Raw genomic sequence first — 17,716 nt, 5'->3', positions numbered from 1 at the left:
GGGGTTCAGGGGTGCAATTAAAGATAAAGTAGCTTAAAATAGCTAGTGGGATTCTCACACTAGAATTCATCTTCTGGTTAGGGGCCAGGATTGCTAGAGAGCATTTGTTACATGCAATTATGTCACTTTGGGTGTGGAACACATTTTCACGAGGAGGATGAGGTCATGAACTATGGAAGATCAGCAAGTTTCAATGAATAAAAGGCGATGTGGAGACATCAGGAGCTCTAGCCTGAAGGGGGTGACAGAAGGAGCCCCTGGCTGTGAGGAAGGACTAGATAGGAATGAGGAAGAAATGAACTGAAAGGTAGCAGAGAAAGGGGGAGCGGGCAAGGGCTGAGACTCACGTCTCACCTCCGGATTTGGCCCGGGCTACACCCAGCCCCTGTTGTGGTTTGAATATGAAGGGTCTTTGTAGGATCCCAGGTTTGAACACTTGGTTGTCTGCTGGTGGCACCATTTGGGGAGGCTCTGAAACATTTTGGAGGTCGAACCTTGTGGGAGGAAGTAGGTCCCTGGGGCGGGCCTTGAAGTTATTCAGCTCAGCCTGCTTGCGGTCAGCTCTCTGCTTCCTGACCGCACATGTGACGTGACCCAGCCTCTTCATGGTCCTGCCACCGGGCCTTTCCCACTGGGTCGGTGTGTATCCCTTCTAAACTGTGAACTAAAACAAAGCATTCATTCCTGAAGATGCTCCTTGTGCTACTGGGCCGCAGTGATGAGAAGGTAATGAGTATAGCCCTTCTCCAGGGGAAAGCACACAAGATGTAGGGCCATTGTGGCCCCTTGCTATGGAAACCTGTGCTTTGACTGCCTTTTTTAAAATTTAAAACAAAACAGCTTAAAGCGATTGCCCCTCCATTCCCCAGTCTCTGCCTCATCGCCACCCCCCCTGCCACTAGTACACACACTACTTTCCTGGCTCCAGACCAGCTTCCGTCTTCCTTAAGAGTGCTCTTAATTAGATGTTAAATTGACAATAACACCTAACAGGATTTTTTATAGCTCTATTTTGGGATACTTTCTCTCCCGGCATATGGCAGAAATATTGAGTGTTATTATACTTCCTCAATGTTTTTTCAATTTCATGTTTTATTGCTCATTTTGTGTCTTCATAATCAACTTGGACACACAAACACTGAGTTTGTGATGGGAAGGCTAGACTAGGCGACACATGGCGCAATTAAATCTGGCAGCCATGATTCCAAAGGATGAATATTTCCCAGATGTGGTAGGAGGCCAGTCGTGCCGAACAGAAGCCAGCTGTTCCACGTTAGTTCCTGATATCACTTCTTATGCTCCCGATGCCAAGTTTATCTTCTGTTCAGACATAGTGGGAGAGGATCATGTCGTCGTGGTTACTCACTCAGATGCCCAGTTCTTTCTGAGAAGGTGGGAATGCCCATGGATGGTCAGTTAGCCACATGGGACTGTGTCCAGGTGAAACGTCGCCAATATTGTGTTTTGGCTACTTGGTGGTTTTCTTCAGTAACTGCATTGAGCAAGTGTTCTTCACGGCCTGCTTGGGAAGGGTAAATACACAGCTCATTTGGTCCTGGTGTGTCCTCAGTAAGGCCAGAGGATGTACAGCAGGCACCTTCTTCTGGTTTCTTAAAGTCACCATTTGCACGGACTTCATCAGGAGTTTTGGCAGGATGCACTCAAGAAGAACACGTGTCCTCAAGTTGGCAATTGGAGACAAAGTGAAATCTGTTTTCGTGTTTTACTTTTTAAAAATGTTTTATATTAGATGTGTGTTTCTGTACATTGCTTTCCTTCTAAAGGACACGCTAGTGAGTACTTGGGAGATAGGAAGACTGACTAACTGGGTCATCCACATAAGGACCAGAGGGTGGACTTAGGAGTGGGGTCACTAACTCATGCTGCTGAGGGGCATATGAGTTAATTACCATTCTAGAACGAGCAGTTTCTTCAGAAAACCAGAGGATGTGGCCCATCCGTTCCAGATCTACAACCCCTCTCTGGTTGAATCCAAGATCTGCCTGTATTTAAACTGGTGGTTCTAGGCACACAACTCCATCTAATGCCTACTGTATGTGATTCCGCCATCAGTTGGGAAACTTCTTTCCCAAGTCTTCTGGAGCCTGATATTTTCATGAGTACCACAATTCCTAAAATCCATTCTTCCCTCCCCCTTAGGAGACAAGAGGGAGGCTCTGTCTTAGGTCATCACTGTGTTGCCTGGGCCAAAGGCTTGTCTGGAGCAGAAGCCAAGTTTTCCACTTGGCAGAAATGCATGTAAATGGCTATGTTTAAACAGTAATTTGGTTTTATTTTTAAAGTTAGCACACATTGTTGTGGGATGGTTTTTATTAAGGGTTAGGTCAGAAAAGGGGTGTTGGGGTTTACTTGGTAGCCAACCCATATAGCAAAGGGTTGAACTACATGCTTTCTTCTTTGGTTTGGAAGGCAAGTGTCCTTTTGTCTTGTGGGTGACTTTTTAGCATGGCAGGGCTCATTCAGAACTCATCTTCCCACCAGGTTAAAGGGGAAGGGGAATCCGGAACAGAGAAATCACACGCAACTTCCGTGGCCACTGGCTTTCCTGCTCCTCACTTTCACCAGCTGAGGAGGGAAAAACTCAAAGAATCCGTTGTAAATCTCCAGTGGTCTTGTGACCCATGTGCTGTTCATTTTACTAATACACAAAAAACGAAGTAAATAAAAAGCAGTCATAGCAACCGCAGGGGAGGCAATTCGAGGTCACTGATCCATTTGGTCAGCTAGCACCTGAGTCACTCTCATGGAAGGCATCACAAGGGACCCTCAGAGGAAGCTCTAACTCTACAGTGCCAGCCAGATGGACAGGGCACAGAATTCCCTCCAGGCTGAGGCCTAATCCCCCAAGACCAAGGCTGGCAAATGGTAGACCCCAGGAGCCAACCTTGTCCCTTGTCTTTCTGCATTGCCCAAGGTTGCTGACTTAAGGAGAGATTGGAAATCTCTGCCATGTTTAAGTACTCACATGTGTTCTGGGAGTTGCTTTGAACAATTTAGCTACATTCTGGTCCAAAGGAAAGTTCATGGGTGCTATGGCTGGATGAGGGTAAAGGATGGCTCAACTCAGAAGACCTGGAAGAGACTGAGTGACTGGAAACAGTTTCCTGTCAAGTTCCCGGTGTCTCCTGTACCCTTGGGATCTTGTATGTAGCAGATGGCTTAAAATGCATGAATTTTAGATTAAGTTAGTCTGAAGCTTAATCCTTAGTTTTTACAACTCCACAGCTTCTGTTAAAAAGCGCATCAGTGTCACAGCAAGGACTTGGCATAGAAAAATATGCAAAAATGTCTAAAATTCTGGTATCAGGGGAGGCCAAGCAGATATGGCGGGCAATTCCACGACCCTGGGTACCATGGTTGGGAGGTTTCGTTAGGTGCGAGCACCTGTATTTCAGCCTGGATAACTGTGGCTCTTCAGTTTTCACTTCATGGAGTTGGTGGGACTCATCCCACTGTCGACACTGTGAGAAGCATTTGACTTTGAACAGATAGTGGGAAGACCACTTCGCTGGCCACGGTGGTTGTTCTACAGAGACTTACATGTGACCAAAACCAGCCGATGGAAGTTAGTCATCACATTTTTTTTTTCTGGATTTACTGCCTAGTCTCAGGGGCTGAGACTCAATGGAGAAGCCAAGAAGCGGGGGAAATCTGCTGCCACAGAGCCACTGAGCCACAGAGCCACTGAGCCACAGAGCCACTGAGCCACAGAGCCACAGTGGTGTCTGTCTAAGAATGAGGTAAAAAATAAGCAAAACTGGGAGACCTTGGGAGATACTGCAAGAGAATGAAGAGAGGAAGGAAGTGAGGAAGGAGAAGAGAGACTGGATCCTGGTAGTACGAGCGTACAATTTGACTTAGAAGTAGATTTACCTGAATGGAGCTTCTGGAATACACACACACACACACACACACACACACACACACACACACACACCAGCTATGAGCTTTTCTTTTTATCTTTAGTATGCCTTTTTTCATTTGAAATGGAGTCTTAATTGAGATTTTTTTTTCCCATGATAGTAACAATCTATATAATAATAAATATTTCACCCAAGTAAACGTCCAGGGCTCAGGGAGATGTTTTTCATTAAAACCAGCTGAAGGAAGGGAAAGGGGCAGCATCTGAACCACATCAGGGTACCATTTGATTATCTTTTTGCAAGAAAGAAAACAGGTTTATTGAGCACACCGTGAAGGGCAGCGAAGCTGGGCAGTAACGAACACCACGGTGGTGGCTAATACTGATTGTCAACGTGACAGGCTCTAGAATGGCCGAGGAGGCCAGCTTTGGGCCACACCGGTGAGATATTATCTAGATCAGATGAACTGCCGTGGGAAGGACCCACTGTACCTGCGGTCGGTGGGCTGGAGTCCTGGGTTGAATACGAACAAAAAGGAGAAAGCAAGCTGGGTAGCAGCACTCACTCATGGGCTCCGCTTCCCGAATATGGATGCAAGGTGGCCAGCGGCTTCTGGCTCCCGCCGCCATAGCCATGAGCTCCTGCTACAGTGGCCTGCACCCTCAGACTGGGAGCCAAAGTACACCCTTCCTTCCTCAGGTTCTTTGCTCACAGCTGATATTACCCCCACTGCCCACGTCAAGAACAGACCTCTATCGCCAAGTTCACGGAAGAAGTTTCTTTTTGCTAGGGGAATTTAATGATAATGATAATGGGAATATTTTTGATTTTTTTCAAAGATCTCTCATGTGATTGGCCTTTCATGGATGTCAATACCATTTAAGCACCCCCCCCCAATAAGTTTTAGTCCATATCCTTGGTATGCTATTAGACCAACTTCAATCTTCAGTGAATTACGGTGTCTATTAGAGTTCTTTTGTTTGTTTTTTTGTTTTTTTGTTTTTTGCTTTTTCGAGGACAGGGTTTCTCTGTGTAGCTTTGCGCCTTTCTTGGAACTCGCTTTGTAGACCAGGCTGGCCTCGAACTCACAGAGATCCACCTGCCTCTGCCTCTCAAGTGCTGGGATCAAAGGCGTGTGCCACCACCGCCTGGCCAGAGTTCTTATTCAAATACCTTTTTTTTTTTTTTCATTCCCAAGATCTATTTTCCTGCCTGCAGAACTTTAAAAACGTCAGCCGGAGAGCTGTTCTGTGATGTCTACACACTGAATGAACCACCTTTTCGGTCTGATGTTGTTTCCCGGCCATGGACGCAGCCCAGCCTCGGTGAATTTACAGGGGTGGGTGGCATTACTCACCAGTTGTGTAGTTCAGCGAAAGCTGCTTTGATCTTCTTCACAGAACTGTCCACTTCCTCTTTGATCATGACGCGGTATCTAGTCAGAGAAACGGTGCAGCGCTGCAAATCCTTCACTGATTTCTCAATATTTGGGCCTAAAATTGATGCCAAGAAAAAAAAAATGATTAGCGTCACCACTTCATCTTTTATTTATGAGCTTGAAAAAAAAATGAGGCAAGTGATCCACCCCAAACAGACCTGTCTTTTGTGTTCTAGAGGAAACACCTTGCTAAGAGGGAATGATTTGTTTGGCTCTCTACAATGTCTTGGGGGGGGGGGGGGCCTCTGGCTGTGCCATGTAAGGGACACCTGTCATTTTGCTCTTGGGGAAGTGTCATGAACTGCAGTGTCTTCCGATCTAAAGGCCACTTGTGCGGCTGGCTCCCGCCGCTGTAAACACCACTGCATGTGGCTCAGAGCCAATAGAGATTTTGGAGCAGGAAAATGACATAGAGACTGACTGGGAGGAGATTTTGGAGCAGGAAAATGACATAGAGACTGACTGGGAGAAGTACACATGAGCTAGAGAGAGGCTGGGGCATGAGGGCCAGATATGCTGGCTTTCGACCAGCGTCCTGAGCCAGGCTTGGAAACAGCAAGAGCATGAAAGCAGGTCTTTGGGGGCCCATCTTCCTGGGTTTCCTGTAACTTGTACCAGGGTGGAGAGCCTGCATGGCCAACAGACTGTTCTTATCTCACCAGGAGCATGCTTCTACAAAGAAAGAAATCTCCCTCAAGAAAATGGCACCACTGTGTCAAGCCAAAGCCAAGGAAATCAAATACAACTGAGGCTGGATCAGAAGGACATTATTTAGTCTTGGAATCTGAAAGGAAGTGATTTAGCCATTTCATTGGTAAGGCTAGTTACGAGTCAAAGACACTAAGGTTTGAAAAATGGAAATCTAGTGTGTCAAACAGAAAATCCTTTCAGTGTTAGATTGCCTGGACGTTCTAATACAGAACTGAGTTCCCACAGGGGAGACCATCCCTCAACGAGGATCTATCAGGCTCTAGATTCATCTTCATCCACACAGGCCTGAATTTCATCTGCCTGGGAGGCACTAATCTGTCCTGCACTAATACTGCTTCCTAAGTGACTGAGATAAACGACCACTCATGCATCTACAGTGGGGCAGAGAAGGGGATGCATTCTACCTTCATAGTCCTAGACCTCTGATTGATAATGGAAGGACTACATCTGCCTTTCCATTTTCCATCCAAGTGGATCATAGGGGGGAAAAATGAAGCAATTCAATTGCATGTATGACCCCCTTTGCTAAGCAGTATTTTTTCTGGAAAGTTCTGCCATCCTGGCACTGTAATGTGTGTGCAGAATATGTTGAATTATCTGTGCAAAAGAAATCACTTTACCTCTTTTCTTTGCCAGCTCATCTGGCTTTATTTCAAGATGAGCTGCGGGGGCATTGGACTTAACAGGAGATGTTTTTGCCTTGGGTTTGTTTGGGTTACAAGGCTGCCCAGCTGACCACTGTAGACCATCTGACCTCTCTGATGGTCCATGAATAGGTTTGGGGTTCCCATCTAAGGACATTTTCTGCTGCAGTAGTCTGTTGCCTTCTGTAAGAGAACACCAAATAATAACTGTGAAGGGATAAGGTAAAAACACTGGCAGCAAAGTGATGGAGAATGGCAAGATTTCATTTACAGGCTGGCAATAACGCCTTCCACTGCAAAACACTGAAGGAACTGTTTTATAGAATCCACACCAGAAAGGGCCTTGGCTTTAGAGTCAGAAGACCTGGGTTTGTGTGTGGGCTCTGGTAACTGCTTGCAGAGAGATGTAGATAAGCTATTTAATATCTCCAAGCCCTACTTCCCTCATTTGGAACTATCGAGCAAGGTTATTATTAACAGGCTTGCAAGAGATGAGTATGATTCCCCATCTCCCCCTTTCCTCTATTCCAGTAAAAGCTTAGGCATTTTTCAGTGTGATACTGAAGCCGTAAAAAGCCAACCCCCCCATCTTCATGAATGCTTTGTGGTATTTCATTCTGAATTAATGAAGGCCAAAGAGTGATTGGAGATGGGGCAAAAATGAGGTGACAACAGGTAATATGATCATTTCATCTAATTTACGGAGGGATTAAATCAGGAAACATCACGGTAATATCTCAACTATGTTTAAAATCCAAGCGTTAGATTCTCTCTGGAGCCTTAATAGATGTGGCCATAAATTAGCAGCACACTACTTTTGGCAACTCTTAAAGGTAGGTTCCGATGTAGTTATTGCTGGTGTGAATTAAATGGCATTGAAGGGCCTGGAAAGGAAATGTATCACTCTTTAGATTTTACCACAGGGATCTCTGGTATGAAAAAAAATGGTGGCCAGTCCAGTGTGCTGCTGAAGGCCAGGTTCATGGAGAAAGCTGTGGTTAGTGCAAAGAGTGCGTTCTGGCTTAGCAGACTCCAAATTCTGAGATTCCCTGTACCTTGGACAACCTTGCAGGAATGTTTTCATCCACGTAGCTGGCTGTGGCTCATATCCAGAGTGACATCCTCTCTTTGAAGCCAGCCCCCCTTCCCTTTCTCAGGCAGTTCCCACCCCCACCCCCCACCCCCTGCTTCTCCCTGCTCCTTGCTGCCTTCATACATTACATGTAACATAAGGCTTCTATGCCTGTCTCTCACCACTGCCTTGCTGAGACTGTGACCTCCTAGAGGGCAGACACTGAGTCAGATTCACTTTCTAAGCTCCAGTACTTGTGTCTGGCTCAATAGCTTTCTGCAGAACTGTGATTGAGTTAACGTACACTTAAAATGATTTCACAGGGGAAAAAAAGAAAGGAATGAGGCATACCTTTCCCGACACTGTCACAAACATTACAGAGTCTAGGGGAACGTGTGAGAGAGCGCTATCTGGGTCCTAGACAATTTGATTTTAGACATTAGCTCACTTATGATAAATATAATTTGACTCTAGTAGAATCCATCATTCATAACCTCTACGTCAAGGAGCTCTCCTGCACAATGAAAACTTTACTGAAAGCGAAATTACAGTCTACAATGAAATGTCCAGAATAGGTAGTGAAGAACTAGTACACTCTTAGCATTTGGTGCAGTGATAGAATCGATTGAAACGGTAATGTGTAATTGGATCCTTAGTTACACTAGCGTAGAACTCCACTGCATGAATGACAGTGGTTGTCAAACTTCAGCGTGAAATGACTCTGCTCTGGAACTGTTCACACAGCAAGTTCCTAAGGACCGTCTCCAGACTCAGAGGCAGCAGTGGGCCCGTGTTCTGCATCCCAGGAGCAGAGATGGGTTGACCCACCTGATGACGAATTTATAAACATTTGTGTTGAAACAATGACTAAACCCAAACTGGTTCCAACTCACTCCCTTCCTAAGTCACAGCTGAAATTTGGTCTTGGTGAGTGATTATGAATTCAGAATTCTAAATTCAGCATAGCAGGGTAAATTAGTTGCAGTCTTGGAAACATGGGGATGGACAGCCTAATGGAAATAATGACCTTAGGTAGAAGAGCAAAAATTATTTTGTTAAGATGCAAATGAATTTTAAACAGGAGACAAGCATGTACATAAACATGAGCTCATTAACCTGGAGCTAAAAATATTTTGTTTGTGCGTCAGAGAATAATATTTGGGCAATTGATTCAGTTCACTACTCACCTTACGGATATTTATTGAGAAATTTGAATAGCAATATCTCTGCCTTCTGGAAAATCAATATTGGGGGAATCATTGAACACTGGGAATATTTACAGTTCCCAGAGACCACTTGGATCTATCTGCACACTGGCTAGGTAGATTTGTCCATAAATATGGCGGCACTCTGGGATTCTCTCAGGGAGTTATACAGTCACAGCAGAATGATGCTCATTTTGACCACAAGTCCCAGATTTCTAGTAATACAATAATGGAAGTTATTTCCCGGACACAGAGATTTTCCTCTGGCATCAGACTCACCATCAGGTCTCTCTCTGGAGTCCAGCTTTAAAATTCAACAAACCAGAGTTGATTCATACATGTACACTGTCAATTAGGTAGGCATTCCCTACATGTGGCTACTGAAGAGCTATAATGTGGCTTATCCAAATTGACGTAAGTCCTATGGGAGGCATATACCATTTTTTGAAAGCTTGGCACAGTATTTTTTTTTCATGTGAATTGGTATGAGGGTGTCAGATCCCCTGGAGCTGGAGTTATAGACAGTTGTGAGCTGCTGGAAATTGGACCTGGGTTCTCTGGAAGAGCACCCATTGCTCCCAACTGCTAAGCCATCTCTCCAGCCCCCTGCACAATATCTTCAAAAGATCCTTTAATAAATATAAAAATATTGAGACTGGAGGGTATTGCTCAGTGATAGAGTACTTGCCCACAATCTGCAAGGCCCTAGGTTGGATCTTAAGCATTGCAAAAAGTAAATAAATAAACACTGACTACATGTTGAAATGATCAAGTTTTAGATATATTAATTTAGATAATATATTACCCAAGTGAAATCACCTTATACTTTTTAATGGGGCTATTAGAAAATATAAAATTATATATTGCTTGCATTGCATTTCTATTGGCTAACACCAGTATAAACTGTAAGAAGCATGAGATGGATAGTTTACAGTGTTCAGTCACTACTAATCTATATTCTACTACGAGAGGGCATTTATTTTAGTCTGCACACGTGAAAGTGGTGACAGAGTGACATGTCTTGCTTATCATCATCTGCTTGATATCTATTGCTACACGACAAACACTGAATGAGCAAATGAAACGTACACAACAGTGAACCAGCATTACTTCAGGGCTTTGTATAGCTGGGGTCATTCCAATGATAGGGTACCTAGTCGGATAGGAGTCTCTGTGACTTTAATATTCATCCAGGACTTGAGCCAAATTTGTGACATCTTGGAAAGGAATGTTATCGCTGGAAAGAGCCAATTTGCTCAGATTTCAGTAAAAATTTCAGTAAAAATGTCTGTGGTTTTGAACTTCACAATTACCAGAACCCCTTTTCAACTGAAAATACTTAGCACATCTACATACAGCTAGTGCATGACATGGCTTTCTGATTCAAGTAGACTCGACAGACACGTCACATGGAGTGCCCAGATGTACTAGCTCTGGCTTTCACATAGAACACAAGCAAGTCACATCTCTTTGCCCGTGACACAGAAATGTAAAAAGCTAACATAAGAATGGAAGAGCTTAGTGAGTCTTAGGTGATCTTCTTCCTCTAAATTGCTTCGGCAACACTGTTGGAATCAATTGACTATTTGCATGGGCTGGTGTCTGGACTCTGTTGTATCCACTGAGGTAGTTATCTGTCCTCACTTACATCTATATAAGAAGTACTAATATCAGATAATGTATGTTCTCCAGATTTGTTCTTTTTATCCTAAAGATTATTTTGTCTATCATAGGGTTCTTTGCATTTCAATATAAATCTAAGAATTAGCTTTTTCAATAAAAAATTTCAATAAAATGTCTGGAAGAATTTTAGTTAAATTTGTGCTCAATCTAGAAGCCAATTTGAGAAAAAGCTGGCCTATTATCAAACTAGAATCCTATAATTTTTTTTTTTTTTTTTTTTGGTTTTTTGAGACAGGGTTTCTCTGTGTAGCTTTTGGAGCCTATCCTGGATCTCACTCTGTAGACCAGGCTGGCCTCAAACTCACAGAGATCCGCCTGGCTCTGCCTCCCGAGTGCTGGGATTAAAGGTGTGCACCACCACCACCCGGCAAATCTTTTGATTCTTAAACATGACATATTTCATCATTTATTTGAGCCTTTGAAAATTATCTTAATATTGTTTTAGTTTTGGGGTCTTAAATATCAATAGTCAAATTTATTCCTAGGTATTTTAGACTTCTTTTGCTTTGGTACGTAAGATCTTAATTTCTTTTCAACTCCCAAATGTTGGTTACTATAACAGAATATGAAAACACTAACACACATGCACACACACACACACACACACACACACACACACACACAGATACACACACAGGCCCCCACATCTTAGCACAGCTGATACCATGATGGAAGTACCATTCAGGCCTTGGAATCTAGCATGTATATAGGGAGTACCACCAACCAGCATGAGAACAAAGACGTACTCCATCAAAGTTGATAGTTCTGGGAAAAGTCCCTAAATATACTAACCCTGCTTTTTTGGCTTCTGTAGTTCTGCTTCTGGATAACTGTCCTTGTTAACTGAGGTGTGTCAATCCAGGATTTGTTTTGTGTGCTTAAATGCCCATCCTGAGAAAGGCTCAGGACGGTACTCATCTCCTGAACACCCAGTGGGGTCACTGGAAGGCTAGTAAAGACTTTCTATTGGCTTGAACTCATGTCTTCTCTGGTGGATACCTCCTAACAGATACCTCACAACAATATTAAACTTATATATAGAGACTTATTTTATGACCTATTACTGCAACGATTATGGATTTGTCCTTCTTTAATTCCATCAATGCTGCTGCATAGATTTTGAAGCTCTGTAATTAGGTTTAGAGTTGTGGACTCTAGTTGATATACTGACTTATGGTGTCAGCATTTCTTGTATTGGAATCTCTTCCTCCAGTGCTAATGCGGCCACACCAATCTTCTGCACTTAGCTGTTTGTACAGTGCAATTTTCCAAGACCTTACTGTTAACTTTACCTTTTACAATAATCACATATAGCTGGGTTTTCTCATCTATTCTGTCAATCTCTGTTTTTCAATTGAAATTTTAGTCCACTTACGTTTAATGTAATTACTGGTATTATTACATTGTTCTACCATGTTGAGTTTCTCTTAGTCTAAAAATTTAAAAAAAAATTAGGAGGTTATTGTAAGGATTACAAGATTGTATTAACAGTTAATCACAATGTCCTTTATGCTCCTTCATGAAAAAGTTAGGACCATACAGGAGCATAATTTCACTTACCCACTTCTGTCAATAAGGACACATGGGCTTACATTATAAGATTTTCACCATGTATGTATTCAAATTCTAAATTTTCAAAAACCTCTTTTCTCTAGTTTTCAGTTTTTTTGTGTGTAAATTTGATGTACTCATAAGAAGACAATAGGAAGCAGACTGGCAATTTAAATCTAACCTCAAGGAATGTAGTAAATATAACAGCCCTAAAGTCATTATTTTAACCTATTAAAATGGTTTCAGAGTCTACCCCAAAGAGATTATTCCAATAAAGCATATTATCTGGTCATGCTTAAGGGTTTTAAGGTAGTTTCATCTGGAAAAGTCGATAAACAAAGCATAACTTTGTTGTTACAAAATTAGGTTTAAAATTCCTAATGTCTGTGTCACTTAAAGCATGTTACCACTCTCTTAAAAATACTTCAGTAAATATAATTGTATTTTATGATGACTGGTAATATAACTGACAGTTCTTTGGTACCTGATCTTATTGTTCTTAAATATTTATTAGAAGAGAAATACAAATGGAAATTACCTTAAGAAATAATCTGTTTTTCAAAAAAAAAAAACAGTGAGATTAATGCAACCTTTCTGAACAGAGACATATTAAGAACTTAATTAAGCTCACATCCACATGTATGCATATGTGTGCACACGCAAACACACACACACATACTTATACTTTTTAATCCAATAATTACAGGGCCCAGGAATAATCACAGTTTTCCATAGAAGTTATGCACTACAGAGTTGTTTCTAAGAGCAGAGACACACTGAAAGAATCCATATGGAAAACAATTTAGAAACATTTAAAAGAAGTGGCAAATTCACACAAATAATACAGCCATTAAATTGTAATGAAACACATGATTTTCTAGGGTTAACACATGCTAATAAATATGGTCTTCTCCCTCCGCAGAGAAGCTTCCTATGCAGTGGGTGGCTGTTAATACTGGGACTCACAACGCCTCAAAAGAAGAGTCAGTGGCTACAGAGAGAGCTTATCCCTAAATAGACAGCAGAATATTACACTTCCAGCAAGGCTCAGGGATCACTGAGGAAGAGAAGGTGGGAAGACAGCAGGGCAATGGTTGGGGAGGACTGCTTAGAGATCACACTCCTGGACTCAGAGCAGCTACGGTGCAGACCCCACCCCAGCTGAGACACTATGGGCAACTGATGGTCCGAGGGAAGGAGAGTCAGTTTCCTGCACTGCTATGGCCCACAGTCAGTTGCCCAAGATCCAGTGGCCACTTTACATTTATGCACGTATGGGCATCACTGCCTGGGCACAGTGGGTTGTGAAAAAGAAGACATAAAGTTCGGAGGGAGACAGAGGGGGTCTCTGGGAGAAACTGAAGGACCACAGTTGGGAGGTGAGTGTGTTCTGAATACGCTGGTTTTTGGAGCTGGAGAGATGGCTCAGCCTCTAGGAATACTCCTGGCTCTTAGAGAGGACCAGAATTCAGTTCCCACAACTGCCTGTAATTCCAGCTCCAGGGAATCCAACACCCTCTGCTGGCCTCTGAGGGCACCTGTACTCATGTACATATATCCAGACACAGACGCACATGCATACACCTAACTATTTTAAGTCTTCAAATACATTGCACTCATGTATGAAATTACCAAATAATATATAAAAAATTAAAGAAAAATAGGTAAGCGAGAAGCAGAATGTTGGGATGTGGTCGTACTATAACAGAACCTCTTATCTGTCTGTGTTACCTGTTTGTTATATTCATAAGTAAAAGGTGAGATACCCTTGTAAACATAGCCTTTACAGATACTTAATAAAATGATGTAATGCTCATACTTCCAAACTAAGTAAAACAGAATACTAAAACTCATGTGCTGTGTAATTATTTTTGTGAAAAGCCTGTGTATCTGTGCCCTAAAGTAATTTTGAAATGAAATTTAACAGTGGTTGTTTGGGGGAGACAGGATTGATTTAATGGAATTTTCCAAATTTCCTCAATTAGGAGAAGGTAATTTTAAATATACAAACTCTACAAATGCCTGTAAAAAGCAAAAGATAGTAACTTAAAATATGACTACAGCAGGATACAGGGTCCAGAACACACTCAACCTTTAGATCTGAGAACAAGAAGGACATCCTTTCTTAAGTGAAACCTGTGTTTCACTTGTGTACAGTTTGTAGAAGGGTCTGGTGGAGGGGGCGGGGGATGCAGGGGCTTCCTGAGTGCACTTCTGTAGTAGTGAGAGAGAGACAGGGTGATGATGTGGGTGGGAAAAGAGAGCTAGAGTCAGTGAGAAAGGGATTAATGCTGTGAATACCAGGGAATGAAAATCAGTAGGTCTTGCTAGTAGATTGATAATGGGGGTGGGGGAGAAGGTCAAGGGGGGCAGCAGGTGAGAGAGGGAGTCGTCCTGAGTGCTGCCTAGATTTCTGGCTTGCATGGACTATGAACTCAAAAAAAGAGAGCCAAACTTAAAATGGAGATCAAGAGTTGTTTTAGAGCATGTCATTGAAGGGCTTTGAATATCAAATATAGACCTAAAGTTCAGAGGAGAGTATGGACTAGGAAGATTTGTGTGAGCCATATGGAATAACTAAAGTCAGGGCATGGTCCAAATGACCTAAGGAGAGAGCCTACCTTTATATGATGAAGGACTTGGGGCCAGCCAAGCCTTGAGGCTTATCAATCCAACAACCAGGCAAAGACTGACCCTCAAAGAACCTGAGAAAAAAGCAATAAAGATACAGGGAAGGCAAGAGGGCCAGTCGTTGAAGCCAAGATGGAGGAGACACAGTGGGTAAAGACAGAGGAGTCAACAATGTTGCATCTGCTGAAAGGAAAAGATAAAGACAGGATCCAAAGTCTGCCGGATTCAGTAGCTGGGAGGCCACTGGAGACAGTGTTAGCAGTGTCTTGTGAGAGATGGGCTGGCTGTAAGCCATCACAAACAGGTTGATGAGTGAGCTGGGGCTGATGAAATGGAGCTAGTGGGTAAAAATAACTCCTTTAAGATGTTACAGAATAACAATCTAGGGATGGAACCTCAGGAAAGTCCTTCCTGCTCCAGCCACTGGCCAGTGATTTACAATGGTCATCTCTTTTCCCATCTCTGCAGGACAGGGTGGTTAACAGATAGAGCAACTCTGCAGTAGAGATCAGAACACAGGGGTTATTCAGACAGAATGGCAGTTCTTCCTTTCCAAGTTTCCTTAGTAAATGTGCACAGGCATTATTATTCCACCCAAATCCCATGAAACCCGATTGGCTTGGAGGCCATTAGAGCTGGCGATGTTCTGACCGGAGACATGTATTAAAAGATAATAGATAATAACAATGGATCAAGCTGTCAAAGGTGGAAGACAGATATGTTAAATCAGATGCATGCCACTGTCTTAGTTCCTTGCAAGGCAAGTTCAACCCTCTTTGCATTTGACAGAGCCATTTAAAGCTTTGCTCAAAGAAAACCTCAAACTTTTTTTTTTTTTAATGAAACCCCTCCCTCCCTCTGTGTTAATTCTACTCAAGTCCTTCTGTAACTGAAGTCACCATCTGAAGGTTCTGAAGGTAGGCTATTTAGAGGTGAGTTGCAATAGAGAGTGTTTTTGCTGGACAAGATTCGTGTTTTGTCAGTGAGGAAGTGGGGAGAGGCCTCTGGGCATCATTTGCTTAGGAAACAAGAGAAGCAGCTGAGGGCACTGGGTGTCCCTTGGCCTTTGATCACTACAGCCAGTGTCTAGCCATGTCCATTTCTGCTCCAGACTGCCCAGGGACAGAAAGCAGAAAGATCTGAGTCAATCAGCATATAATTGAATGCCTCTCCTAAAATTACCTGTACATTTCAGCCCCAGGGCAGCTCAAAGAAGAGGCTACGGCTGAGCATTGTATACCTCTTCACGGAAGCAAGCCAAGAACTTAGTTCTTAAAATAATAATTAAAGACAAACATGAAAGATAATTATGTGCTTTAAAATAACAACAAAATGTATGTTTGTATAAGAGAGCATAATCTCTGCTCCATATAAAGAATTATGTCTTTAATTTTTCAAAGATAGCAAAAATCTATGATGATAATTACAAGGGCTTCTCTGAGGTGCTTACCAAGCAGAAACAAACAAACAAACCTGGCTGTTGAGACCACTATGACCGGGCACGTGATACTGAAGTACTCCAATCTCAGCTTAAACATTTTCCCTTCGATGTTTATGTCACAGTATGACCTTATCAGAAGCCACTGTACATCCACCATGCCTTCAAGCTTTTCAGAATCTCAATGATCTTGGTAACTTAGTTTTACGCTGGCTTATCATCCATCTATTTTTCCCTACCCAACAAAGCACATAAACTCCCTGGGAGCAAAGGTGTGGCCATCTGGTTCATCTTCAGAAACAAACAAACAAACAAAAAACACTCAGCATGCCTTGGATGCTTAGACAGATTTGCTCACTGAGAAAACCAGAGGACCATTGGTTTCCTCTCTGCCAGATGCTGTGTAGCATGTAGGTTCACTCACTGTTCACCCAAACCTTAAAACAGTTAGATTTTTTGTTGTTGTTATTTTGCAGGGGAGCAAAATGAAACACAGAGCACTTAACTTTTCCAGGGTCATATATCCAGTCATTGAACACGGCTGAGGTTGGCACCCAGACATTTCCATTGCTAGGCACCCGGGTTCTTGTTCATGATACATTGTGTCATTTGAGAAGAGGTACTATTGAAACCCTAGACTACACAGATAGAGCTTCACTAACAAAGTTCTAGGCTAGCAGCTTTCCTGTTGATCTTTTCTAATCCTCTGGCCCAACACTGGGCTTAGAGGAGAAGGAGAGATCATGTTGGAGCTCCTGTAACAAGAAAGCAAAAAAAAAAAAAAAAAAAAAAAGTCAGCTTGGAAACCCTGTGGGGACCTCAGAACACAGAGCTGTTCTGAGGTGTTTGTTGTTACAGCAAATAAATACAAAGGAGGGACATACAACCATATTGTAACAAAGTACATTGTAACAAAACACACTGTAACAAAGCACATTGTAACAAAGCACATTGTAACAAAACACACTGTAACAAAGCACATTGTAACAAAACACACTGTAACAAAGCAAGGCCCTTTCTTTCTCCTTCGGTTTATTCTGCATGGAGAATGAAGAGGCAGGCAGTTCTGCGCTTGTGAGCCCCCTTATTCTTATGGTAAAGGGATGTTGGATTCAGGAGCAGGGATAGTCTGTCGTCTGGGTTGTGGAGGCCAGAGAGCACAGAAGGGATCCCTAAGTCTGTGACTAACAGGAAAGGAAGATGTGGCCTCCCAGAATGCTTTAAGGAAGAGAAACTGTAAAGGGAAGCTGCGGGTGGCCACAGTCCTGCTTTCCCTCCTCCCAGGGCATTCGTCCAGCTGCAAAAAGACCGGAGAGGAATGTGATTTCCTGTCCTGGCCCAAAGGCAGATAAGGCTTGAGAATCTGAGGCTCCTACAACACAGCAGGAGGAAGATTTGGGGAAACTGGACCCTAAGGTGCTTCAGACATTTAGATTGGAGGCCTCAGGGGGTAAAACTT

At 42.8% G+C, this 17,716-nt stretch overlaps 1 protein-coding gene across 12 annotated transcripts in view; it reads right to left on the bottom strand.

Moving 5' to 3' along the window:
• The window catches only part of Spats2l (spermatogenesis associated serine rich 2 like), a 170,311-nt gene that overhangs the window by 34,097 nt on the left and 118,498 nt on the right, over positions 1 to 17,716 (bottom strand). For 10 of the 12 annotated variants that reach the window (XM_036173203.1, XM_036173204.1, XM_036173211.1 and 7 more), the window contains 2 exons: positions 6,654 to 6,860; positions 5,242 to 5,377 (listed from right to left, as the gene is read on the bottom strand). In XM_036173203.1, coding sequence (XP_036029096.1) covers positions 5,242 to 5,377; positions 6,654 to 6,860 — 343 coding nt within the window. The remainder of the gene's footprint in view (positions 1 to 5,241; positions 5,378 to 6,653; positions 6,861 to 17,716) is intronic. The other 2 variants (XM_036173206.1, XM_036173207.1) reach the window with 1 other exon arrangement.

The sequence above is a fragment of the Onychomys torridus genome, chromosome 23 (genome assembly GCF_903995425.1).
Source record: "Onychomys torridus chromosome 23, mOncTor1.1, whole genome shotgun sequence".
NCBI classification, from domain to species: domain Eukaryota; kingdom Metazoa; phylum Chordata; class Mammalia; order Rodentia; family Cricetidae; genus Onychomys; species Onychomys torridus.
This window is presented reverse-complemented; position numbering and strand designations above follow the sequence as displayed.